The sequence below is a fragment of the Delphinapterus leucas genome, chromosome 8 (assembly GCF_059928025.1).
Source record: "Delphinapterus leucas isolate spDelLeu-1000000601 "Yukka" chromosome 8, BTC_Dleu_Yukka2, whole genome shotgun sequence".
Taxonomy (NCBI): domain Eukaryota; kingdom Metazoa; phylum Chordata; class Mammalia; order Artiodactyla; family Monodontidae; genus Delphinapterus; species Delphinapterus leucas.
In genome coordinates this window covers 111232513-111258489 of record NC_143136.1, presented here as the reverse complement: position 1 = coordinate 111258489, position 25977 = coordinate 111232513, and the positions used below count along the sequence as shown (strand labels likewise).

Here is a 25977-nt window from a genome sequence, read left to right as displayed (position 1 = left end):
GAGGCCTGCGTACCGCAAAAAAAAAAAAAAAAAAAAAATATATATATATATATATATAATCATGTAAATAGGTGTATTGGGGTGGAGAGGCACATATAAATTTTATGGTTGGGGTACTGTTTTTTATGATTTAAAAAAAATTTTATTGGAGTATAGTTGATTTACAGTGTTGTGTTAGTTTCAGGTGTACAGAAAAGAGAATCAGTTATACATATACATATATCAACTCTTTTTTAGATTTTTTTCCCATACAGGCCATTACAGAGTATTGAGTAGAGTTCCCTGTGCTCTACCATAGGTCCATATTAGTTACCTATTTCATATATAGTAGTGTGTATATGTCAGTCCCAATCTCCCAATTTATCCCTCCTCCCTTTACCCCCTGGTAATCATAAGTTTTTTTTTTTAAACATCTTTATCGGAGTAAAATTGCTTTACAAAGTTGTGTTAGTTTCTGCTGTATAACACTGTGAATCAGCTATAGGTATACATATATCCCCATATCCCCTCCCTCTTGGGTCTCTCTCACACCCTCCTTATCCCACCCCTCTAGGTGGTCACAAAGCACCGAGATGATCTCCCTGTGCTACATGGCTGTTTCCCACTAGCTATCTATTTTACATTTGGTAGTGTATATATGTCCATGCTACTCTCTCACTTCGTCCCAGCTTACCCTTACCCTTCTCCCTCTCTGTGTCAAGTCCATTCTCTATGTCTGCATCTTTATTCCTGTCCTGCTCCTAGGTTATTCAGAACCATTTTTTTAGATTCCATATATATGTGTTAGCATGTGGTATTTTTTTTCTCTTTCTGACTTACTTCACTCTGTATGACAGATTTTAGGTCCATTCACCTCACTACAAATAACTCAATTTCGTTTTTTTTTTATGGCTGAGTAATATTTCATTGTATATATGTGCCACATCTTCTTTATCCATTCATCTGTTGATGGACACTTAGGTTGCTTCCATGTCCTGGCTATTGTAAATAGTGCTGCAATGAACAGTGTGGTACATGTCTCTTTTTGAAATATGGCTTTCTCAGGGTATATGCCCAGTAGTGGGATTGCTGGGTCGTATGGTAGTTCTATTTTTAGTTTTTTAAGGAACCTCCATACTATTCTCCGTAGTGGCTGTATCAATTTACATTCCCACCAACAGTGCAACAGGGTTCCCTTTTCTCCACACCCTCTCCAGCATTTATTGTTTGTGATTTTTTGATGATGGCCATCCTGACCAGGGTGAGGTGATACCTCATTGTGGTTTTGATTAGCATTTCTCTAATGATTATTGATGCTAAGCATCCTTTCATGGGTTTGTTGGCAATCTGTTTATCTTCTGCAGAGAAAGGTCTATTTAGATCTTCTGCCCATTTTTGGATTGGGTTGTTTGTTTTTCTGATATTGAGCTGCATGAGCTGCTTGTATTTTGGAGATTAACCCTTCATCAGTTGCTTCACTTGCAAATATTTTCTCCCATTCTGAGGGATGTCTTTTCATCTCATTTATGGTTTCCTTTGCTGTGCAAAAGCTTTTAAGTTTCATTAGGTCCCATTTGTTTATTTTTGTTTTTATTTCCATTTCTCTAGGAGGTGGTTCAAAAAGGATCTTGCTGTGATTTATGTCAAAGGGTGTTCTTCCTATGTTTTCCTCTAAAAGTTTTATAGTGTCTGGCCTTACATTTAGGTCTTTAATCTATTTTGAGTTTATTTTTGTGAATGGTGTTAGGAAGTGTTCTAATTTCATTCTTTTACATGTAGCTGTCCAGTTTTCCCAGCACCACTTATTGAAGAGGCCTTCTTTATCAAAAATAAGGTGACCATATGGGTGTGGGTTTATCTCTGGGCTTTCTATCTCATTCCATTTATGTATATTTCTGTTTTTGTGCCAGTACCATACTATCTTGATAACTGTACCTTTGCAGTATAGTCTGAAGTCAGGGAGCCTGATTCCTCCAACTCTACTTTTCTTTCTCAAGATTGCTTTGGCTATTTGGGGCCTTTTGTGTTTACATACAAATTGTGAAATATTTTGTTCTAGTTCTGTGAAAAATGCCACTGATAGTTTGATAGGGATTCACTGAATCTGTAGATGGCTTTGGGAAGTATAGTTATTTTTGCAATGTTGATTCTTCCAATCCAAGAACAAAGTACATCTCTCCATCTGTTTGTATCATCTTTAATTTCTTTCATCAGTGTCTTATAGTTTTCTGCATACAGATCTTTTGTCTCCTTAGGTAGGTTTATTCCTAGGTATTATATTCCTTCTGTTGCAATGGTAAATGGGAGTGTTTCCTTAATTTCTCTTTCAGATTTTTCATCATTAGTGTATAGGAACACAAGAGACTTCTGTGCATTAATGTTGTATCCAGTTGCTTTACCAAATTCATTGATTAGCTCTAGTAGTTTTCTGGTAGCATCTTTAGGATTCTCTATGTATAGTATCATGTCATCTGCAAACAGTGACAATTTTACTTCCTCTTTTCTGATTTGGATTCCTTTTATTCCTTTTTCTTCTCTGATTGCCATGGCTAAAACTTCCAAAGCTATGTTGAATAATAGTGGTGAGAGTGGGCATCCTTGGCTTGTTCCTGATTTTAGAGGAAATGGTTTCAATTTTTCACCATTGAGAAAGATGTTGGCTGTGGGTTTGTCATATATGGCCTTTATTATGTTGAGGAAAGTTCCCTCTATGCCTACTTTCTGGAGAGTTTTTATCATAAATTGGGTGTTGAATTTTGTCAAAAGCTTTTCCTTCATCATTGAGATTATCATATGGTTTTATCCTTCAGTTTTTTAATATGGTGTATCACACTGATTGATTTCCATATATTGAAGAATCCTTGCATTCCTGGGATAAACTGCACTTGATCTTGGTGTATGATCCTTTTAATGTGCTGTTTGATTCTGTTTGCTAGTATTTTGTTGAAGTTTTTGCATCTATGTTCATCAGTGATATTGGCCTGTAGTTTTCTTTCTTTGTGACATCTTTGGTTTTGGTAACAGGGTGATGGTGGCCTCATAGAATGAGTTTTGGAGTGTTCCTCCCTCTGCTATATTTTGGAAGAGTTTGAGAAGGATAGGTGTTAGCTCTTCTCTAAATATTTGATAGAATTTGTCTGTGAAGCTATCTGGTCCTGGGCTTTTGTTTGTTGGAAGATTTTTACTCACAGTTTCAATTTCAGTGCTTGTGATTGGTCTGTTTATATTTTCTATTTCTTCCTTGTTCAGTCTCGGAAGGTTGTGCCTTTCTAAAATTTGCCTATTTCTCCCAGGTTGTCCATTTTATTGGCATATAGTTGCTTGTAGTAATCTCTCATGATCCTTTGTATTTCTGCAGTGTCAGTTGTTACTTCTCCTTTTTCATTTCTAATTCTGTTGATTTGAGTGTTCTCCCTTTTTTTTTTTGATGAGTCTGGCTAATGGTTTACCTATTTTATTTATCTTCTCAAAGAACTGGCTTTTAGTTTTATTGATCTTTCCTATTGTTTCCTTCATTTCTTTTTCATTTATTTCTGATCTGATCTTTATGATTTCTTTCCTTCTGCTAACTTTGTGATTTTTTGTTCTTCTTTCTCTAATTGCTTTAGGTGTAAGGTTAGGTTGTTTATTTGAGATGTTTCTTGTTTCTGGAGGTAGGATTGTATTGCTATAAACTTCCCTCTTAGAACTGCTTTTGGGTTTTGGGTCATCGTGTTTTCATTGTCATTTCTTTCTAGGTATTTTTAAATTTCCTCTGTGATTTCTTCAGTGATCTCTTGGTTATTTAGTAGTGTATTGTTTAGCCTCCATGTGTTTGTATTTTTTACAGACTTTTTCCCTGTAATTGTTACCTAGTCTCATAGTGTTGTGGTTGGAAAAGATACTTGATACAATTTCAATTTTCTTAAATTTACCAAGGCTTGATTTGTGACCCAAGATATGATCTATTGTAGAGAATGTTCCATGAGCACTTGAGAAGAAAGTGTATTCTGTGGTTTTTGAATGGAATGTCCTATAAATATCATTGAAGTCCCTCATGTTTAATGTGCCATTTAAAGCTTGTGTTTGCTTATTTATTTAGATTTTGGATGATCTCTCCATTGGTGATCATTGGGTGTTAAAATCCCCTATTATTATTGTGTTACTCAATCTCCTCTCTTATGGCTTTTAACATTTGCCTTGTGTATTGAGGTACTCCTATGTTGGGTGCATAAATATTTACAATTGTTATATCTTCTTCTTGGATTCATCCCTTGATCATTATGTTGTGTCCTTCTTTGTCTCTTCTAATAGTCTTATTTTAAAGTCTATTTTGTCTGATATGAGAATTGCTACTCCAGCTTTCTTTTGATTTCCATTTGCATGGAATATCTTTGTCCATCCCCTCACTTTCAGTCTGTATGTATCCCTAGGTCTGAGGTGGGTCTCTTTTAGACAGCATATATGCAGTTCTTGTTTTTCTATCCATTCAGCTCATTTGTGTCTTTTGGTTGGAGCATTTAATCCATTTACATTTAAGGTAATTATCGATATATATTTTCCTATTACTATTTTCTTAATGGTTTTGGGTTTGCTTTTGTTGGTCTTTTCCTTCCCTTGTGTTTCTCCCTAGAGACGTTCCTTTAGCATTTGTTGTAAAGCTGGTTTGTGATGCTGAATTCTCTTAGCTTTTGCTTGTCTGTAAAGGTTTTAATTTCTCCATTGAATCTGAATGAGATCCTTCCTGGGTAGAGTAATCTTGGTTGTAGGTTTCTCCCTTTCATCACTTTAAATAGGTCCTGCCAGTCCTTTATGGCTTGCAGAGTTTCTGCTGAAAAGTCAGCTGTTAACCTTATTGGGATTCCCTTGTATGTTGTTTGTTGTTTTTCCATTGCTGCTTTTAATATTTTTTCTTTTTATTTACTTTTTGATAGTTTGATTAATATGTGTCTTGGCAAGTTTCTTCTTGGATTTATCCTGTATGGGACTCTCTGCACTTCCTGCACTTGACTATTTCCTTTCCCATGTTAAGGAAGTTTTCCACTATAATATCTTCAAATATTTTCTCAGACCCTTTCTTTTTCTCTTCCTCTTCTTGGACCCCTATAATTCGAATATTGGTGTGTTTAATGTTGTCCCAGATGTCTCTGAGACTGTCCTCAATTCTTTTGATTCTTTTTTCCTTATTCGCTCTGTGGTAGTTATTTCCACTATTTTATCTTCCAGGTCACTTATCCATTCTTCTGCCTCAGTTATTCTGCTATTTATTCCTTCTAGAGAATTTTAAATTCCATTTATTGTGTTGTTCATCGTTTGTTTGCTCTTTAGCTCTTTTAGGTCCTTGTTAAACGTTCCTTGTTTTTCCTCCATTCTATTTCCACGATTTTGGATCATGTTTACTATCATTACTCTGAATTCTTTTTCAGGTACACTGCCTATTTCCTTTTCATTTCTTTGGTCTGCTGGGTTTTTACCTTGCCCCTTCATCTGCTGTGTATTTCTCTATCTTCCCATTTTGCTTAACTTACTGTGTTTGGGGGTTTCCTTTTTGCAGGCTGCAGGTTTGTAGTTCTTGTTGTTTTTGGTGTCTGCCCCCGGTGGGTAAGGTTCTTTCAGTGGGTTGTGTAGGCTTCCTGGTGGAGGGAACTGGTGCCTGCGTTCTGGTGGATGAGGCTGGATCTTGTCTTTCTGGTGGCCAGTACCACGTTGGGTGGTGATTTTTGGGGTGTCTGTGAACTTAGTATGATTTTAGGCAGCCTCTCTGCTAATGGGTGTGGCTACGTTCCTGTCTTGCTAGTTTTTTGACATGGGGTGTCCAACACTTTGGCTTGCTGGCCGTTAGGTGGAGCTGGGTCTTAGCATTGAGACAATGATCTCTGGGAGAGCTCTTGCCAATTGACATTATATGGGGCCAGGAGGTCTCTGGTGGTCCAATGTCCTGAACTTGGCTCTCCCACCTCAGAGGCTCAGGCCTGACACCAGGCTGGGGCACCAAGATCCTGTAAGACACACAGCTCAGAAGAAAAGGGCAAAAAAGAAAGAAAAAATAAATTAAAATGAAAAAATAAAAAAAATAATAAAAAAAAGAAGAGAGCAACCAAACCAATAAACAAATCCAACAATGATAACAAGTGCTAAAAGCTATACTAAGATAAACATAAAAATCAGCAACAAGTCAGTTGCAGACAGCAAACCCCAAGTCTACAGTTCCTCCCAATGTCCTCTGCATCAATTTTGGGTTGATTCATTGTCTATTCAGGTATTCCACAGATGCAGGGCACCTCAAGTTGATTGTGGGGATTTTATCTTCTGCTCCTGAGGCTGCTGGGAGAGATTTCCCTTACTCTTTGTTCACACAGATCCTGGGGTCCAGCTTTGGTTTTGGCCCCACCCCTGCGTGTAGGTTGCCCTGTCTTCTGTTCCCACCCAGACAGGATGGGGTTAAAGTAGCGGCTGATTAGAGGGCTCTGCTTACTCATGCTGAGGGCGGGGAGGGGTATGGTATTTATAATTGGAATGCAGGGCAAGCCTGTGGTGGCAGAAGCTGCCGTGACATTGCAACAGCCTGAGGTGCACTGTATGTTCTCCTGGGGAGCTTGTCGTTGATCATGGGACCCTGGCAGTGACGGGCTGCACAGGCTCCCGGGAGGAGCCTGGGCTTGTACACAGGCTTCTTGGTGGCTGCAGCAGCAGCCTTAGCGTTTCATGCCAGTCCCTGGTGTCTGTGCTGATAGCCGTGGCTCGTGCCCATCTCTGGAGCTCGTTTAGGCAATGCTCTGAATCCCCTCTCCTTGCTCACCCCAAAATAATGGTCTCTTTCCTCTTAGGCAGGTCCAGAAATGTTCTCAGAATCCTTCCCGGCTAGCTGTGGTGCACTAGCCCCATTCAGGCTCTGTTCCTGCAGCCAATCCCAGTCATCTCCCTGGGGTCTGACTTCTGAAGCCAGAGCCTCAGCTCCCAGCCCCACCTGCCCTGGCGGGTGAGCAGACAAGCCTATCAGGCTGGTGAGTGCTGGTTAGCCCTGATCCTTTGTGTGGAAACCTCTCCACTTTGCCCTCTGCACCCCTGTTGCCATGCTCTCCTCCGTGGCTCCAAAGCTGCCCCCCTCCCACTCCCGTCTCCACCAGTGAAGGGGCTTCCTGGTGTGCGGAAACTTTTCCTCCTTCACAGCTCCCTCCCAGAGGTGCAGGTTCCATCCCTATTCTTTTGTATTTTTTCTTTCTTGTTTTGCCCTACCCAGGTACGTGTGGATTTTCTTGCCTTTTGGGAAGTCTGAGGTCTTCTGCTGGCATTCAGTAGGTGTTCTGTAGGAGTTACTCCCCATGTAGATGTATTTGTGTGGAGGAAGGTGATCTCCACGTCTTACTCCTCTGTCATCTTGAAGGTCCCATGTCCCTCTCCATTCTTTTTTTGTTTTGTTTTGTTTTTTGCGGTACGTCGGCCTCTCACTGTTGTGGCCTCTCCCGTTGTGGAGCACAGGCTCCGGACGCTCAGGCTCAGCGGCCATGGCTCACGGGCGCAGCCGCTCCACGGCATGTGGGATCTTCCTGGACCGGGGCATGAACCCGTGTCCCCTGCATCGGCAGGCGGACTCTCAACCACTGTGCCACCAGGGAAGCCCCCTCTCCATTCTTTATCTTACCAATTTGTGACAAATTGTCTTAAATATTTCCTCTACATACATTGATAACCATATCAGAGAGTGTTACAATATTTGCTTCAAAAATCAAACATAATGTAGAAGATTCCAAAAGAGAGAGAAAATGTATTGTGTTTGCTCTTACTTTTCCTTTATTCTTTTCACCTTCCTGATGCTCCAAAATTTCTTCTCTTAATCTTTCTTTTTTTGTTTAGAGAACTTTCTTTGGCCATTCTTTTAGGATAGGTCTGCTGGCAACAAATTCTCTGTTTTCTTTCATCTAAGGTCTTGATTTCCCCTACAGTCCTGAAGGATATTTTCACTAGATAAAGGATTCGGGGTTGACAGTTCTTCTTTTCATTACTTGAAAAATATGGTGCCACTTCTGGCCTCCATGGTTTCTGTTATTTGAATTTTTCCCCCCTGTACATACATCTTCATTTTTCTCTTGATGGCTTCAAGACTTTTTCTTTGTCTTTAGTTTTCAAAAGTTTGACTACAGTATATCTTGGTGTAGGTTTCTTTGGGTTTATCTTCCTTGGGTTTTACTAAGCTTCTTTGATGTGTAGATATATGTGTTTTGTCCAATTTGGGGAGTTTTCAGCCATTATTTCTTCAAACACTTTTTCAACTACATAGTATTTCTCTTCTCCTTCTGGGATTCTCATTACATGAAGATTATATCTTTTGTTATAGTCCCACAGGTCTCTGAGGGTCTGTTAATATTTTTCCTCTTTTGTTTGTATTAGGTAATTTCTATTGTTCTAACTCCCAGTTCATTGGTTCTTTTCTGTTTCCTCCATTTTGCTATTGAGCCATCTATTGAATTTTTAGTTTTGCTATTGTGTTTTTCAGTTTCATTTGGCTCTTCTTTGTTGAGGCTTTCTATTTCTTTGCTGAGACTTTCTAGTTTTTCATTTGTTCCAAGTGTCTCTGTTATTGCCTGTTGAACCATTTTCATTTTAGCTGTCTTAAAACTCTTTGTCAGATAATTCCAACATCCCTGTTGTCTTAGTGTTCTCATCTATTTTCTTCCAAGTTGATATTTCCTTGGTTATCACTGTAATGGGGGATTTTGATTGAAACTTGCACATTTCAAGTATTATGAGGCTCTAATTCCTATTTAAACTTTCTGTTTAGCTGGTTTCCTCTGACACCATTCCAGCAGAAGGGCCTAGTACTGCCTCATTGCTGCCAGGTGGGATTAGAAATCCAAGTTCCCCACTTGGCCTCAGTTGATATCATGGTAGGGAAGGATTCCTTGTTATTTCTGGGTGGTGGTGTGGGAGATCTGGCTCCCTACTGGACCTCTGCTGATACCTTCCTGGATGGGAGGGATAAGGTCACCTCATTACTGCTCCTCATGTGGCCTCCAGTGACACAGTTGTGACATGGCCTCACTACTGCAGTGGTGAATGTTCGTTTTGTCTACTTGGCCTGCTCTGACACCTCACCAAGGAGGTGTTTCTCTTACTGCAAGGTGGGGCTGAAGTTCAGGTTCCCCACTCTTGGTCTCCACCTACATGGTGGGGGGTGTGCATAAGGAGGAGGTTGGACTCCCTAGCACCCAGCAGGGATGAATGTCCCAGCTCCCTATTTTCCTTCTCTGACCACCTCAGTGGGAATGGGGGACCGGGCCCCTTATTACAGCCTGGTGAGGCTGGGAGTTTAGGCTCACCACTTGGCCTTTGCTGTCTGGATAAATGTGGGTCTACAGTGTTTGGCTTCAGTAGAGTAGTGTCTAAAAGTTTTCTATCCTACTAGGCTGCCGCATTCATATTCCTTTGGAGAGGGCAGACTTTTCTTGGGGCTTTTTTGGTCTACATCTGTTGGTGTTTTCAGGTTGCTGACATCTTCAGCACCCTGTCTGGGATATATGAGACATGATAAAAATCCAAGGACACAGCCTCACTGCTGTGTCATTTCTTGGGTCCCTAACTTGTTTGCCACCTTCTGTCCACCTTTCAGAGTCTTCTTATGGTTTTATATAAAATGTCAGGTTTTTCATTGTACTTAGCAGGAAGAAGAGGGAAAAGTAATTCTACTCTATGTTCCTGGGAGCATATGTCCTGAGATGTACTTTTTTAGTGTTGATAGTATGTTTGCATGCTATCCTGAATGATTTTGGAGAGAAGGAGGAAAAAATGTAACGTAGCAGTCTGAACAGGTGAGAGTGGGTGGGCTCCATTGTACCCAGTAGGACTACAGGCAAGCATGTCCTTGGAAGGCTGGGTACTTCAGCCTCTGATTAGCTTCTCAGCAAGTCTACCTCCCATGTAACCAGCTTCTGTGGTTGTGTACTCAGAGCAGCTTCCATTTCCTTCCTGGACCCTGGCTGATTCCATCAGTGAAGGAAGAAAGAGGCAAATTCAGTAGCTGAGACTAGAAAGGAGGGAAGGTATATAGGGATTTAGGGAGGGAGGTGGAGGAGAGCAGGAGTGAAAATTGACTTGGGAGATGCAGTAGGATTGCTGGGCAGTGCTGGGACCCACTGAGAACCCTGCATGTGGAGGCCAGGTGAGACCAGCAGCAGCACCCAGGGTTCTCCTTGGCCACATTCAGCCACTTAAGTGGAGGTTCAGAGTGGGCAAGTCAGGTTTGGGGTCTTGCCACGTGACAGATAGACTCCAGGGTGGCCCCCATGATCCCCACTGTCTGGTGTTCACACTCTTGTGTGATGACCCCCTGCCCTGGAGTGAGGGTGGGACCTTTAACTGGCTTCCAACCAATAGAATATGGCAAGGGTGATGGATGGGATGTTACTCTTTGACGGCTACATTACATGAAATTCTTCCTTGTTAGTTGACTCGCTCTGGAGGCTCTTGCTGTTCCTTGATGAAGTGAACAGACATGTTGGGGTTCACAGGGCAAAGAGCTGCAGGAAGCCTGTAGGAAGTGAGGGTGGTCTCCAGCCGACAACCAGCAAGCAGCTGGGTCCTCAGTCCTGCAGCCACTGGGAAGTGAATTCTGTCAGCACTGAGTGATCTTGGAAGCTGATTCCCAGCACAATGACACTTGAGAGCCTAAGCAGAAGACCCACCTAAGCCTGCCACAGCGACCCCTGAGTCACCAAAACTCTGAGATTATAAATGTGTATTATTTTAAGCTACTTATTTTGTGGTAATTTATTATGCAGTAATAGAAAACTCATATATCTTGTGAACTTGACAGAATGTAAGAGGAAGCAAATAAAAGGAGGGTGTTTGCTGGACCACAGAATCTCAACTGGGAAAGGGGAGTGAGGACGTGTTGGCTGACATGGGAGCAGGCAAGTGCTGGAGAGGCACTCACAAAACTGAGAGCCCAGGGTGTAGATGGTGAAGCCAAAAAATAACAGCAAGTGTAGCAGTGGGTGGGAGGGATGGGGAGAGAGAGAGAGAGACCTTAAGCTGGGGCCCAAATCATTGAAGAATGAAGGTGGGACCTGGCCAGGAAGACAGTAGTCAGTGTAGTAAAGGTTGGGTGGTGTATTCCAATGGCAGCTGGAGTACGTTAGGGAGGGGAGAAGATGGCAGTGGAGAGCTAAGAGGATAACTCTGTTAAAGGGAGAGAGTGGGACCCAGTGTGTGATGAAAATGTGGGGTCCCTTGTTCAAAAAGCAGGAAAAAGTGCCGTTAACAGTTCTACAATATAAAAGATTTTCTTTTCTTCCACAGTCTCTTGACTTGTCATGGTGTTTTAAATTGCTATTCTAAGTAAAGAAAAATTAAAAATTTAAATTATTAGCATACATTTTATTGTTCATCTGTATATTGTGCAACATCAGTTTAAAATACAAATATGAGAGCTTTTAACTTGTAGGTGGAATCACGGAAGTCACACAAGTTGTATTTTCGTGTAGTTCAAATGTGCATATGGAGTTTATTCTTACCAGGTGATGGAAACATTGCGTGAAACTAACTCTAATATTTTTGTTTTGTCTTTTGATACAAGTACATTCTATCAACACTCTCTGCCACCTTCTTACTGATGAGTAAATCATCTTTTCAATGTAAGTTGTGGGTTAAAGTAGGGAAATCATAGCAATAAGAAAATAGTAGGACTTCCTCGGTCATTTGTGTTTCTTCAAAAGCTGTTGCCTTTCTGTATTTAAAGTAAATTCTTGTTCCATCAGAAAGTGTGGGCTTTTGGGCTGTGAGCACCCCCCGCCCCCACTTACTCAGTTGTAGACATAACACACTGACCTTTTACCTGCTTGGACTCCCACACATCCTGGGTCCTCCAGAATTTATGATCATGGGGCATTGCGAGCCTCTGTGAATTGGGTGACAAGGAGTGGTGGACCCATGAATTGTACTCACTTCACCCAAATGTAAACAAATAAAACGGTAACGGGTTAAAACATAATCCCAAAAGCAGGACACCATAACCTTGCAAGTATAGTGATTTTTCTCATTTTTGTAATAGGTATTATTATTTTCTCATTGCAAGAGTATTAATTTTCTAGATGCAAATATCATTAAAGCTGTAGCCTAGACAAAGAAGAAAGCCTCAGTCATCTGTACCTCTGCCACACAAAGGTAGCCATACTTTAGAGGCTGTGTCTTTTTGGTTTTCTGTTCTATGTATATTCTAGGTACATATTTATTTCAAGAGATATATCCCAGTGTATCAATGGCATTTACTATATTTTAAACATTTCCCAATGTCAGTATCTCTAGAGGATATTTATGTTTGCATAGTATTTCCTATTATGCACATATCACAATTTACCTAACTAATGCTCTGTTGTTGAATAGTTAGGTTACTGCTAGTGTGAAATGTGCTAAAATGTTCGTTCTTGGAGATGAACATACAATTTTTTCCATATATTAGATGCTGAGACATGGGAAGGGCCTTGTTATAAGAAGTGTTTCTACTGTACCATTCAGTAGTATGAATTTCCCAAGATAAAAATGATATTCACAGTTTGCTTTTTATCAACAGTTGTTTCTTTCTGGCTGACTCTAGTGAGAAGAGTGGCAACAGAAACATGCACCTAGAGAACAAAGATGGCAGGCTGACTTCTGGTATGCTGGAGATAGAGATACATCAGACATCAGCTCCCATGACTGCTGGCTTGGGAGGGCCGGGGCTGGTGGGACTCAACACCAGCAACCATAGGCCACAGCAGGGAGACAGCAAGGCAGACTCCCTGAACCCCTACCCCAGTGGGGGCCCTGGGCAGAGCTGCTGGGCTCCTGTGGACCAGAATTTTGGCTCATTCCTCGCGAAGTGGAGGTGAGTTTAAAACAATTTTATCTTGTGAATGTGGAATTTACAAATACTGGGTTTTCTTGAGCATAGTTCTCTCACATTTTTTGTGGGAAAAATTTCCAGATATTCTGCAAGAATCTTTCCAGCAATAGATCACTTTCCTGACCTGTTTTGAATGAATGCTACTTCTAAAATGCGGCTAATGTAAATCCAAAAGATAATAAAAATAGAAATAAGATCAGTTACATCACCTGTGTAAGTATTTTCTTAGAGCTATTAAAATCAGGGTATAGGTACACAGAAAGCAGGAAGGAAGAGTGTGTTAAGTTATCTAGTGCCATGCAACAAACTCCAAAATTCAGAATCTTAAAACAACACATGTTTATTTTCTCACAGTTTTGTGAGTCAGGAATCTGGGCATGGCTTAGCTGGATCCTCTGCTCAGGGTCTTTTACAGGCTGAGAACAAGGGGTCAGCTGGGGCTGGCTGACCACGGTTCAAGTGGGCAAGGTCTGCTTCCAAACTCATCTGTGTGATTGTTGGCTGGGCTCAGGTACCCCCGGGCAGATGGACTGAGGTTCTCAGTCCCTTGCCAGGAGGCCTGCTCCATCGGGGCAAGCATGAGAGACAGTTCTTTGTAACCTAATCACAGACATAACTCCCCATCACTTTTGCTGTGTGGGCCCATACTGAAGGGGATGGGATCACACAAGGGTGTGAACACCTGGAGTGGATCACTGGGGGCATGTAAGAGGCTGCCTGCCACAAAGGTAGAGGAGAGGAGGAGAGAAAAATTGTGAAAGGCTAAATGGACCAAAAATATGACTGGTGTTTTCTATAGAAAACTATATATGGAGCCCTCCTAGGTTATCTATATCTTCTCATTATTTACAACTGATCTGAAAACTGATGACAATGCAAATGATTCTCATCCCAAGAAGTACATTTGAAGTGTGTCTGATGGAATGAATTGTCCAGTTTTACACTGATTTTTAAATTCAGTTCAACATTTCTAATTGCCTATATATGTGTGGTTTCTTTTTCTTATTGGTTTCCTGTAATTAATGAGTTAAATAAAATATTTGATATGTGTTCATGTCACATATGTATGGCAGTCATGACTTTATCTTCTTTTTATACTTACAGTTTTATTGAGATAAATTGACATATAACACTGTGCAGGTTAAAGGTGTACAGCACGATAATTTGACTTACATACATCATGAAATGATTACCACAATAAGTTTAGTGAACATCTGTCATCTCATATAGATACAACATTAAAGAAATAGAAAAAAATTGTTGTCCTTGTAATGAGAGCTCTTAGGATTCATTCTCAACAACTTTCATATACAACATTCAGCAGTGTTAACTATAGTCATTGTGTTGTATATTACATCCCTAGCACTTATTTATCTTGTAACTGGAAGTTCATACTTTTTGACTATCTTCATCCAATTCCCCCTCCCTAAGCCCCTGACTCTGGTAACCACAAATCTGATCTTTTCTGAGTTTGTTTATTTTTTGAAGTATAGTTGACCCACCACACCATGTTAGTTCCTCATCCACAACATAGTGATTCAATATTTCTATATATTTCAAAATGATCACCACAAGTCTAGTTACGATCTGTCACCATACAAAGATATTACTTAGTTATTGACTGTAATCCCCATGCTGTACATTTAATACTGTGACTCATTTATTTTGTAAGTGGAAGCTGTACCTCTTAATCTCTCTCACCTGTTTCTCTCTTCTCTCCACACCCCTCCGTCTGGCAACTAACAGTTTGTTCTATCTGTGACTCTTTTTCTGTTTAGTTATATTTGTTCATTTGTTTTGTTTTTCAGACTCCACATATAAGTGAAATCATACAGTATTGGTCTTTCTCTGTCTGACTTATTTCACTTAGCATAATACCCTCTAGGTCCAACCATGTTGCTGCAATTGGCAGTACTTCATTCTTTTTTATGGCTGAGTAATATTCCATTGTATATATATGTCTGTATATATACATACACACCACATCTTCCTTTTTCAGTCACCTATTTTTGGGCACTTAGGTTGCTTCCATATCTTTTTTTTTTTAAATAGATTTGAATCTCCTTTTATTTTTATTTATTTATTTATTTTTACATCTTTATTGGAATATAATTGCTTTACAATGGTGTGTTAGTTTCTGCTTTATAAAAAAGTGAATCAGTTATACATATACATATGTTCCCATATCTCTTCCCTCTTGCGTCTCCCTCCCTCCCACCCTCCCTATCCCGCCCCTCCAGGCGGTCACAAAGCACCGAGCTGATCTCGCTGTGCTATGTGGCTGCTTCCAACTAGCTATCTACCTTATGTTTGGTAGTGTATATATGTCCATGCCTCTCTCTTGCTTTGTCACAGCTTACTCTTTCCCCTCCCCATATCCTCAAGTCCGTTCTCCAGTAGGTCTGTGTCTTTATTCCTGTCCTACCCCTAGGTTCTTCATGACATTTTTTCCCTTAAATTCCATATATATGTGTTAGCATATGGTATTTGTCTTTCTCTTTCTGACTTACTTCACTCTGTATGACAGACTCTAGCTCCATCCACCTCACTACAAACACTCAATTTTGTTTCTTTATATGGCTGAGTAATATTCCATTGTAAACATGTGCCACATGTTCTTTATCCATTCATCTGATGATGGACACTTAGGTTGTTTCCATCTCTGGGCTATTGTAAATAGAGCTGCAATGAACATTTTGGTACATGACTCTTTTTGAATTATGGTTTTCTCAGGGTATATGCCCAGTAGTGGGATTGCTGGGTCATATGGTAGTTCTATTTGTAGTTTTTTAAGGAACCTCCATACTGTTCTCCACAGTGGCTGTATCAATTTACATTCCCACCAACAGTGCAAGAGGGTTCCCTTTTCTCCACACACTCTCCAACATTTATTGTTTCTAGATTTATTGATGATGGCCATTCTGATTGGTGTGAGAGGATATCTCATTGTAGTTTTGATTTGCATTTCTCTAATGATTAATGATGTTGAGCATTCTTTCATGTATTTGTTGGCAGTCTGTGTATCTGCTTTGGAGAAATGTCTATTTAGGTCTTCTGCCCATTTTTGGATTGGGTTGTTTGTTTTTTTGTTATTGAGCTGCATGAGCTGCTTATAAATTTTGGAGATTAATCCTTTGTCAGTTGCTTCATTTGCAAATATTTTCTCCCATTCTGAGGGTTGTCTTTTGGTCTTGTTTATGGTTTCCTTTGCTATGCAAAAGCTTTTAAGTTTCATTAGGTCCCATTTGTTTATTTTTGTTTTTATTTCCATTTCTCTAGGAATTGGGTCAAAAAGGATCTTGCTGTGATTTATGTTATAGAGTGTTCCGCCTATGTTTTCCTCTAAGAGTTTGCTAGTTTCTGGCCTTACATTTAGGTCTTTAATCCATTTTGAGCTTATTTTTGTGTATGGTATTAGGGAGTGATCTAATCTCATACTTTTACATGTACCTGTCCAGTTTTCCCAGAACCACTTATTGAAGAGGCTGTCTTTCTCCACTGTACATTCCTGCCTTCTTTATCAAAGATAAGGTGACCATATGTGCATGGGTTTATCTCTGGGCTTTCTATCCTGTTCCATTGATCTATCTTTCTGTTTTTGTGCCAGTACCATACTGTCTTGATTACTGTAGCTTTGTAGTATAGTCTGAAGTCAGGGAGCCTGATTCCTCCAGCTCCGTTTTTCGTTCTCAAGATTGCTTTGGCTATTCGGGGTCTTTTGTGTTTCCATACAAATTGTGAAATTTTTTGTTCTAGTTCTGTGAATAATGCCAGTGGTAGTTTGATAGGGATTGCATTGAATCTGTAGATTGCTTTGGATAGTAGAGTCATTTTCACAATGTTGATTCTTCCAATCCAAGAACATGGTATATCTCTCCATCTATTTGTATCATCTTTAATTTCTTTCATCAGTGTCTTATAATTTTCTGCATACAGGTGTTTTGTCTCCTTAGGTAGGTTTATTCCTAGGTATTTTATTCTTTGTGTTGCAATGGTAAATGGGAGTGTTTTCTTGATTTCACTTTCAGATTTTTCATCATTAGTGTATAGGAATGCCAGAGATTTATGTGCATTAATTTTGTATCCTGCTACTTTACCAAATTCATTGATTAGCTCTAGTAGTTTTCTGGTAGCATCTTTAGGATTCTCTATGTATAGTATCATGTCATCTGCAAACAGTGACAGCTTTACTTCTTCTTTTCTGATTTGGATTCATTTTATTTCCTTTTCTTCTCTGATTGCTGTGGCTAAAACTTCCAAAACTATGTTAAATAAGAGTCGTGAGAGTGGGCAACCTTGTCTTTTTCCTGATCTTAGTGGAAATGCTTTCAGTTTTTCACCATTGAGGACGATATTGGATGTGGGTTTGTCATATATGGCCTTTATTATGTTGAGGAAAGTTCCCTCTATGCCTACTTTCTGCAGGGTTTTTATCATAAATGGGTGTTGAATTTTGTCGAAAGCTTTCTCAGCGTCTGTTGAGAGGATCATATGGTTTTTCTCCTTCAATTTGTTAATATGGTGTATCACGTTGATTGATTTGCGTATATTGAAGTATCCTTGCTTTCCTGCAATAAACCCCACTTGACTAAGGTGTATCATCGTTTTAATGTGCTCTTGGATTCTGTTTGCTAGTATTTTGTTGAGGATTTTTGCGTCTTTGTTCATCAGTGATATTGGCCTGTAGTTTTCTTTTTTTGTGACATCCTTGTCTGGTTTTGGTATCAGGGTGATGGTGGCCTTGTAGGATGAGTTTGGGAGTGTTCCTCCCTCTGCTATATTTTGGAAGAGTTTGAGAAGGATAGGTGTTAGCTCTTCTCCAAATTTTTGATAGAATTCACCTATGAAGCCATCTGGTCCTGGACTTTTGTTTGTTGTAAGTTTTAAAATCACAGATTCAATTTCAGTGATTGTGATTGGTCTGTTCATATTTTCTATTTCTTCCTGATCAGTCTTGGCAGGTTTTGCTTTTCTAAGAATTTGTCCATTTCTTCCAGGTTGTCCATTTTATTGGCACAGAGTTGCTTGTCGTAATTGCTCATGATCTTTTGTCTTTCTGCAGTGTCAGTTACTTCTCCTTTTTCATTTCTAATTATTTTGAGTTGAGTCTTCTCCCGTTTTTTCTTCATGAGTCTGGCTAATGGTTTATCAATTTTGTTTATCTGCTCAAAGAACCAGCTTTTAGTTTTATTGATCTTTGCTATTGTTTCATTCATTTCTTTTTCATTTATTTCTGATATGAGTTTTATGATTTCTTTCCTTCTGCTAACTTTGAGGTTTTTTTGTTCTTCTTTCTCTAATTCCTTTAGGTGCAAGCTTAGGTGGTTTATTCGAGATGTTTCCCTTTTATTTAAGGTAGGATTGTATTGCTATAAACTTCCGTCTTAGAACTGCTTTTGCTGCATCCCATAGATTTTGGGTCATCGTATCTCCATTGTCATTTGTTTCTAGGTATTTTTTAATTTCCTCTTTGATTTCTTCAGTGATCACTTCATTATTAAGTAGTGTATTGTTTAGCTTCCATGTGTTTGTATTTTTTATGGATCTTTTCCTGTAATTGATATCTAGTCTCACAGCGTTGTGGTCGGAAAAATACTTGATACAATTTCAATTTTCTTAAATTTACCAAGGCTTGATTTGTGACCCAAGGTATGATCTATCCTGGAGAATGTTCCATGAGCACTTGAGAAAAATGTGTATTATGTTGTTTTTGGATGGAATGTCCTATAAATATCAATTAAGTCCATCTTGTTTAATGTAATCTTTAAAGCTTGTGTTTCTTTATTTATTTTCATTTTGGATGATCTGTCCATTGGTGAAAGTGGGGTGTTAAAGTCCCCTGTTACTTTCGATTTCCCCTTTTATGGCTGTTAGTATTTGCCTTATGTACTGAGGTGCTCCTATGTTGGGTGCATATATATTTACAATTGTAATATCTTCTTCTTGGATCGATCCCTTTATCATTATGTAGTGTCCTTCTTTGTCTCTTCTAATAGTCTTTATTTCAAAGTCTATTTTGTCTGATATGAGAATTGCTACTCCAGCTTTCTTTTGGTTTTCATTTGCATGAAATATCTTTTTCCATCCTCTTACTTTCAGTCTGTATGTGTCTCTAGGTCTGAAGTGGGTCTCTTGTAGACAGCATATATATGGGTCTTGTTTTCATATCCCTGCAGCCAATCTATGTCTTTTGGTAGGAGCATTTAGTCCATTTACATTTAAGGTTATTATCGATATGTATGTTCCTATTCCCATTTTCTTAATTGTTTTGGGTTCGTTATTGTAGGTCTTTTTCTTCCCTTGTGCTTCTTGCCTAGAGAAGTTCCTTTAGCAGTTGTTGTAAAGCTGGTTTGGTGGTGCTGAACCCTCTCAGCTTTTGCTTCTCTGTAAAGGTTTTAATTTCTCCATCACATCTGAACGAGATTCTTGCTGGGTAGTGTAATGTTGGTTGCAGGTTTTTTCCTTCATCACTTTAAATATGTCCTGCCACTCCCTTCTGGCTTGCAGAGTTTCTGCTGAAAGACCAGCTGTTAACCTTATGGGGATTCCCTTGTGTGTTATTTTTCCCTTGCTGCTTTTAATATGTTTTCTTTGTATTTAATTTTTGACAGTTTGATTAATATGTGTCTTGGCGTATTTTTCCTTGGATTTATCCTGTATGGGACTCTCTTTGCTTCCTGGACTTGATTAACTATTTCCTTTCCCATATTAGGGAAGTTTTCAACTATAATCTCTTCAAATATCTTTTCAGTCCCTTTCTTTTTCTCTTCTTCTTCTGGAACCCCTATAATTCGAATGTTGGCGCGTTTAATTTTGTCCCAGAGGTCTCTGAGACTGTCCTCAGTTCTTTTCCTTCTTTTTTCTTTATTCTACTCTGCAGTAGTTATTTCAACTATTTTATCTTCCAGATCACTTATCCGTTCTTCTGCCTCAGTTATTCTGCTATTGATCCCATCTAGAGTATTTTTCATTTCATTTATTGTGTTGTTCATCGTTGCTTTTTTCATATTTATTTCTTATAGGTCCTTGTTAAATGTTTCTTGCATTTTGTCTATTCTATTTCCAAGATTTTGGATCATCTTTACTATCGTTATTCTGAATACTTTTTCAGGTAGACTGCCTATTTCCTCTTCATTTGTTAGGTCTGGTGGGTTTTTATCTTGCTCCTTCATCTGCTGTGTGTTTTTCTGTCTTCTCATTTTGCTTATCTTACTGTGTTTGAGTTCTCCTTTTTGCAGGCTGCAGGCTCGTAGTTCCTGTTCTTTTTGGTGTCTGTCCCCAGTGGCTCAGGTTGTTTCAGTGGGCTGTGTAGGCTTCCTGGTTGAGGGGACTAGTGCCTGTGTTCCGGTGGATGAGGCTGGATCTTGTCTTTCTGGTGGGCAGGTCCATGTCTGGTGGTGTGTTTTGGGGTGTCTGTGGACTTATTATGATTTTAGGCAGCCTCTCTGCAAATGGGTGGGGTTGTGTTCCTTTGTTGCTACTTGTTTGGCATAGAATGTCCAACACTGTAGCTTGCTGGCCGTTGAGTGAAGCTGGGTGCTGGTGTTGAGATGGAGATCTCTGGGAGATTTTCACCATTTGATATTATGTGGAGCCGGGAGATCTCTTGTGGACCAGTGTCCTGAAGTTGGCTCTCCCACCTCAGTGGCACAGCAGTGACTCCTGGCTGCAGCACCAAGAGCCTTTCATCCACATGGCTCAGAATACAAGGGAGAAAAAGTAGAAAGAAAGAATTAGTAGAAGTAGATAGAAAGAAAGAAGAAGAAAGAAAGAAAGAAAAAAAGAAGATAAAGTAAAATAAAATAAAGCGAGATAAAATATAATAGTTATTAAAATAAAAAAATAATTATTAAGAAAAAACATTGAAAACAAAACAAAACAAAACAAAAAACGGACGGATAGGACAAATGGTGGAAGCAAAGCTATACAGAAAAAATCTCACACAGAAGCATAACATACAAACTCACAAAAAGAGGAGAAGGAGAAAAAGTCATAAATCTTGCTCTCAAAGTCCACCTCCTCAATTTGGGATGATTCGTTGTCTATTCATGTATTCCACAGATGCAGGATACATTGACCATTGTAACTAATGCTGCAATGAACATAGGAGTGCATATGTCTTTTCAAATTAGTGTTTTCATTTTTTCCAGATTTATTCCCAGGAGTGGAATTGCGTTATCATATAGTAGTTCTATTTTTAATTTTTAAAGGAGCCTCCATACTGTTTTCTGTAGTGTCTGCATCATTTTACATTCCCACCAACAGTGTATGAGGGTTCCCTTTTCTCTACATCCTTGCCAAGGTTTGATATTTATAGATTTTTTGATGATAACCATTCTGACAGGTCTGAGATGATATCTCATTGTGGTTTTGATTTGCATTTCCCTGATGATGAGTCATGCTAAGCATCTTTTCATGTGTCTATTGACCATCTATATGTCTTATTTGTAAAATTGTCTATTCAGGTACTCTGCCCATGTTTTTAATTGGTTGTTTTTTGTTTTCTGTTTTGTTTTTTTGATGTTGAGCTGTATGTGTTCTTTCTATATTTTGGATATTAATCCCTTATTTTGATATACCATTTGCAAATATCTTCTCCCATTAAGCAGACGGACTTTTTGTTTTGCTGATAGATTCCTTCACTGTGGAAAAGGTTTTTAATTTGATGTGTACATTTTTTTTGCTTTTGTTTCCCTTCTCTGAGGAGACACATCCCCCAAAATATTGGTAAGACGGATGTCAAAGAGTATACTGCCTATGTTTTCTTCTAGAAGTTTTATGATTTCGTGTCTTACATTTAGCCTTTAATTCATTTTGAATTTGCTTTTGTATATGTTGTGAGAAAGTAGTCTAGTTTGGTTATTTTGTAGGTAGCTGTCCAGTTTTCCCAATACTATTTATTGAAGAGCCTGTCTTTTCCTTGTTGTATATTCTTGACTCTTTTGTCATAGATTAATTGCCCATGTAAGTGTGGGTCCATTCTGGGCTATCTCTTCTGTTTCATTGAGCTATATATCTTTTTTGTATCTTTTATGTATCTTTTGTGTATGCTGTTTTGATTGCTGTAGATTTGTAGTATAGTTTGAAATCAGGGAGTGTGATACCTACAGTTTTGTTCTTTTTAAAGATTGTTTTGGCTATTTGGGATCTTTTATGTTTCCATACATATTTTAGAATTATTTGTTCAAGTTCTATGAAAAATACTATTGGTATTTTGATAGGGATTGCACTGAATCTGTAGATTGCTTTGGGTAGTATGGTCATTTTAACAATATTAATTCTTCCAATCCCTGAGCACAATATACCTTTCCATTTGTTTTTGTCATCTTGAATATCTTTCATCAACATCTTATAGTTTTACCTTCTTGTTTAGAGTTATTCCTAGATATTTTATTCTTTTTGATGCAATTGTAAATGGGATTGTTTTCTTGCTTTCTCTTTCTGATAATTTGTTGTTAGTATAAAGAAATGAACAGATTTCTATATATTAATTTTATATCCTGCAACTTTACCAAATTCATTGATGAGCTCAAGTAGTTTTTTGGTGGTGTATTTAGGATTTTCTATGTATTGTGTCATGTCATCTGCAGTGACAGTTTTCCTTCTTCCTTTCCAATTTGGATTTCTTTTATTTCTTTTTCTTGTCTAATTGCTATAGCTATGACTTCCAATATTTTGCTGAATAAAAGAGGCTAGAATGGACATCCTTATCTTTTTCCTGATCTTAGAGGAAATGCTCTCAGCTTTTCACCATCGAGTATGATGTTAACAGTGGGCTTGTCATATGTGGCCTTTATTATGTTGATGTATGTTCCCTCTATACTCACTTGTTTCAGAGTTTTTTTTTTATCATGAATAGATGTTGAATTTTGTCAAAAGCTTTTTCTGCATCTATCAAGGTGATAAGATGATTTTTGTTCTACAATTTTTTAATGTGGTATATCACTTTGATTTGTGGATAATGGGCCATCCTTGCACCCCTGGGATAAAACTCATTTGATCATCATGTATCATCCTTTTAATGTATTGTTGAATTCTGTTTGTAATATTCTGTTGAGGATTTTTGCATCTATGTTCATCAGTGATATTGGCTTGTAATTTTCTTTTTTTAAAAAAAGAAGCTATCTTTGTCTAGTTTTGGTATTAGGGTGATGCTGGCTTTGTAGAAAAAGTTCAGAAGTGTTCCTTCCTCTGCAGATTTTAAGAAGAGCTTGAGAAGGGTAGATGTTAATGCTTCTTTAAATGTTTGGTAGAATTGACCCATGAAGCCATCTGGTCATGAATCATTGTTTGTTGGGAGTTTTTAAAAATTGCTAATTCAGTTTCATTATTGATAATTTACCTGTTCATATTTTTTATTTCTTCCTGATTCAGTCTTTAGAGGTTGTACATTTATAGGAATTTGTCCATTTCTTCCAGGTTGCCCATTTCATTGTTTGTAGTAATCTCTTATGATCCTTTTTTTGTGTGTGTGGTACATGGGCCTCTCACTGTTGTGGCCTCTCCCGTTGCAGAGCACAGGCTCCAGACGCGCAGGCTCAGCAGCCATGGCTCATGGGCCTAGCCGCTCTGCAGCATGTGGGATCTTCCCGGACTGGGGCACAAACCCGTGTCCCCTGCATTGGCAGGCAGACTCTCAACCACTGCGCCAACAGGGGAGCCCTCTTATGATCTTTTGTATTTCTGTAACTTCTTCCTTTTCATTTCTGATTTTATTGATTTGTGCTCTCTCTTTTTTTTTCTTGATGAGTTTGGCTAAATGTTCATCAATCTGTATATATATATATATATATATACATGCTTATTTTAAGTTACTGATTTCTTAAGTTTGAATGCTTTTTTTTTTTTTTTGTGGTACGCGGGCCTCTCACTGTTGTGGCCTCTCCCATTACAGAGCACAGGCTCTGGATGCGCAGGCCCAGCGACCATGGCTTCACGGGCACAGCCGCTCCGCGGCATGTGGGATCTTCCCGGACCGGGGCACGAACTCATGTCCCCTGCATCTGCAGGCGGACTCTCAACCACTGTGCCACCAGGGAAGCCCTGAATGCTTTTTAACAACCCTGCATTTTTACTCCCTTTCAACATTTACTGTTTTTTTTTTTTTTTTTGTGTGTGTGTGTGGTATGCGGGCCTCTTACTGTTGTGGCCTCTCCCGTTGCGGAGCACAGGCTCCGGATGTGCAGGCTCAGCGGCCATGACTCACGGGCCCAGCCGCTCTGCAGCATGTGGGATCTTCCCTGACTGGGTCATGAACCCGTGTCCCCTGCATTGGCAGGCGGACTCTCAACCACTGTGCCACCAGGGAAGCCCAACATTTACTGTTTTTGACATCAGATTTTACATCCTTTTGTTTTGTGTACCCCTTAACTACTTACTGCAGACATAGATGATATTACTGCTTTTGTAAACTCCTACTATCTTTATAAGTGGTTGATCTACTACCTTAACTGTATACTTGCCTTTGCCAATAAAATTTTTCCTTTGGTAATTTTTATATTTCTCGTTGTGGCCTTTTCTTTTCTGCTTAGAGAAGTCCCTTAAAGGTGGTTTGCTGGTACTAAACTCTTTTAGATTTTGCTTGTCTGTAAATCTTTTGATCTCTTCATCAAATGTGAATGAAAGCCTTGCCAAGTACAGTATAGTTGGTTGTAGGTTTTTCCCTTTCATCACTTTGAATATATCAAGTCACTCCCTTCTGGACTGCAGTTTCTGCTGAAAAATCAGCTGATAGCCTTATGGGAGTTTCCTTGTACATTACTAGTTATTTTCCCTTGCTGTTTTTATTACTCTCTCCTTATCTTTAATTTTTGTAATTTTAATTATAATGTATCTTGGTGTAGATCACTTTGGGTTGATCCTATTTGGAACTTTCTGTGCTTCCTGGACCTGGATGTCTGTTTCCTTTCCCAGGTTAGAAATGTTTTCAGCAGTTGTCTTCAAATAAGTTCTCTGCCCCTTTCTCTTTCCTTCTTCTTCTGGGACCCCTATAACGTGAATGTTTGTTAGTATGCTTGATGTTGTCCCAGAAGTCTCTTAAACTGTTCCATTAATAAAGTTTTCTTTTTTCTGTTCAGCTTGCATGATTCTCATTACTTTTCCAGTTCACTGATCTGTTCCTCTGTCTCATCTAATCTGCTGCAAAACCCTTTCTGGTGTATTTTTTATTTAAGTTATTGTATCCTTCAGCTCTCTTTGGTTTTTCTTTATATTTTCTAAGTTTGTGGTAAACTTCTCACTGTGTTTATCCATTCTTCTGAATTTGTTGAGCATCTTTATGGTCATTTCCATGGAAACTCTATCAGGTAGATTGTTTATCTCCACTTTGCTTTGTTCTTCTGGTGTTTTATTTTATTCCATCATTTGGAACATGTTCCTCTGTCACCTTATTTTACCTAATTCTCTATTTTTATTTCTATGCATTAGATAGAATGGTTACATTTTTGTATCTTGGAGAAGTGGCCTTATGGAGGAAATGTTCTATATGTCTCAGCAGGGCACTCCCCTCTGGTCACCAGAGCTAACTACTCTAGGGTTGCCCCCTATGTGGGCTGTGTGGGTCCTTCTGTTGTGATGGGCTGACTACTGTGGGTCATCTGGTGGGTGGCTGGCCCCTGGTCTGGCTGGTTGCCAGGCCCTGCCTTTTGCAAAGGATTCTGGCAGCTGATGGGTGGGGCTGTGTCACAAAGTGGCTGGCTGCGGAGCCCAAATGGTTGCAGGGCTAGTGCTGAAACCACTGCTGCTCCTACTGCTACCACAGCCACAGCCAAAGTTGAAGCAAATGGAGGGCCAGAGGAGCCAGATGCAGATATGGGAGTTGTTGTTCTCTTTGACTAATCACCAAAAAGCAACCAACTCAGCCAGGTTTATTTGTGAAACAAGAAAATAGAGGCTTACTTCTCTTAAAGAAAAAAAAAAGGTCAAGGGTCCTGGATCTAGTGTCAGCCTATTGGTGGGCTGGGCTGGGCTTGTGGGGCTCCTGGAGCTGGTATCATCCTGCTGGTGGGTGGGGCTTAGGGGAGTGTGTCCCAGGGCTGGTGCCAGACTGCTAGTGGGTATACCAGGGTGCTGGGGTCTCTGGCTTCAGGACTCTGGGGGTCCCAGTGTTGGTGTCAGTCTGCTGGTTGGCCAAGCTGGATCCT

At 39.4% G+C, this 25977-nt stretch overlaps 1 protein-coding gene across 1 annotated transcript in view; it reads left to right on the top strand.

Annotated features, from left to right (window-relative positions):
* The first annotated feature begins 12425 nt into the window (after positions 1-12425).
* OCA2 (OCA2 melanosomal transmembrane protein) overlaps positions 12426-25977 on the top strand; it is a 249191-nt gene continuing 235639 nt past the window's right edge. Inside the window, exon 1 of the mRNA XM_022590517.2 lies at positions 12426-12817. Coding sequence (XP_022446225.2) covers positions 12570-12817 — 248 coding nt within the window. The 5' untranslated portion in view covers positions 12426-12569. The remainder of the gene's footprint in view (positions 12818-25977) is intronic.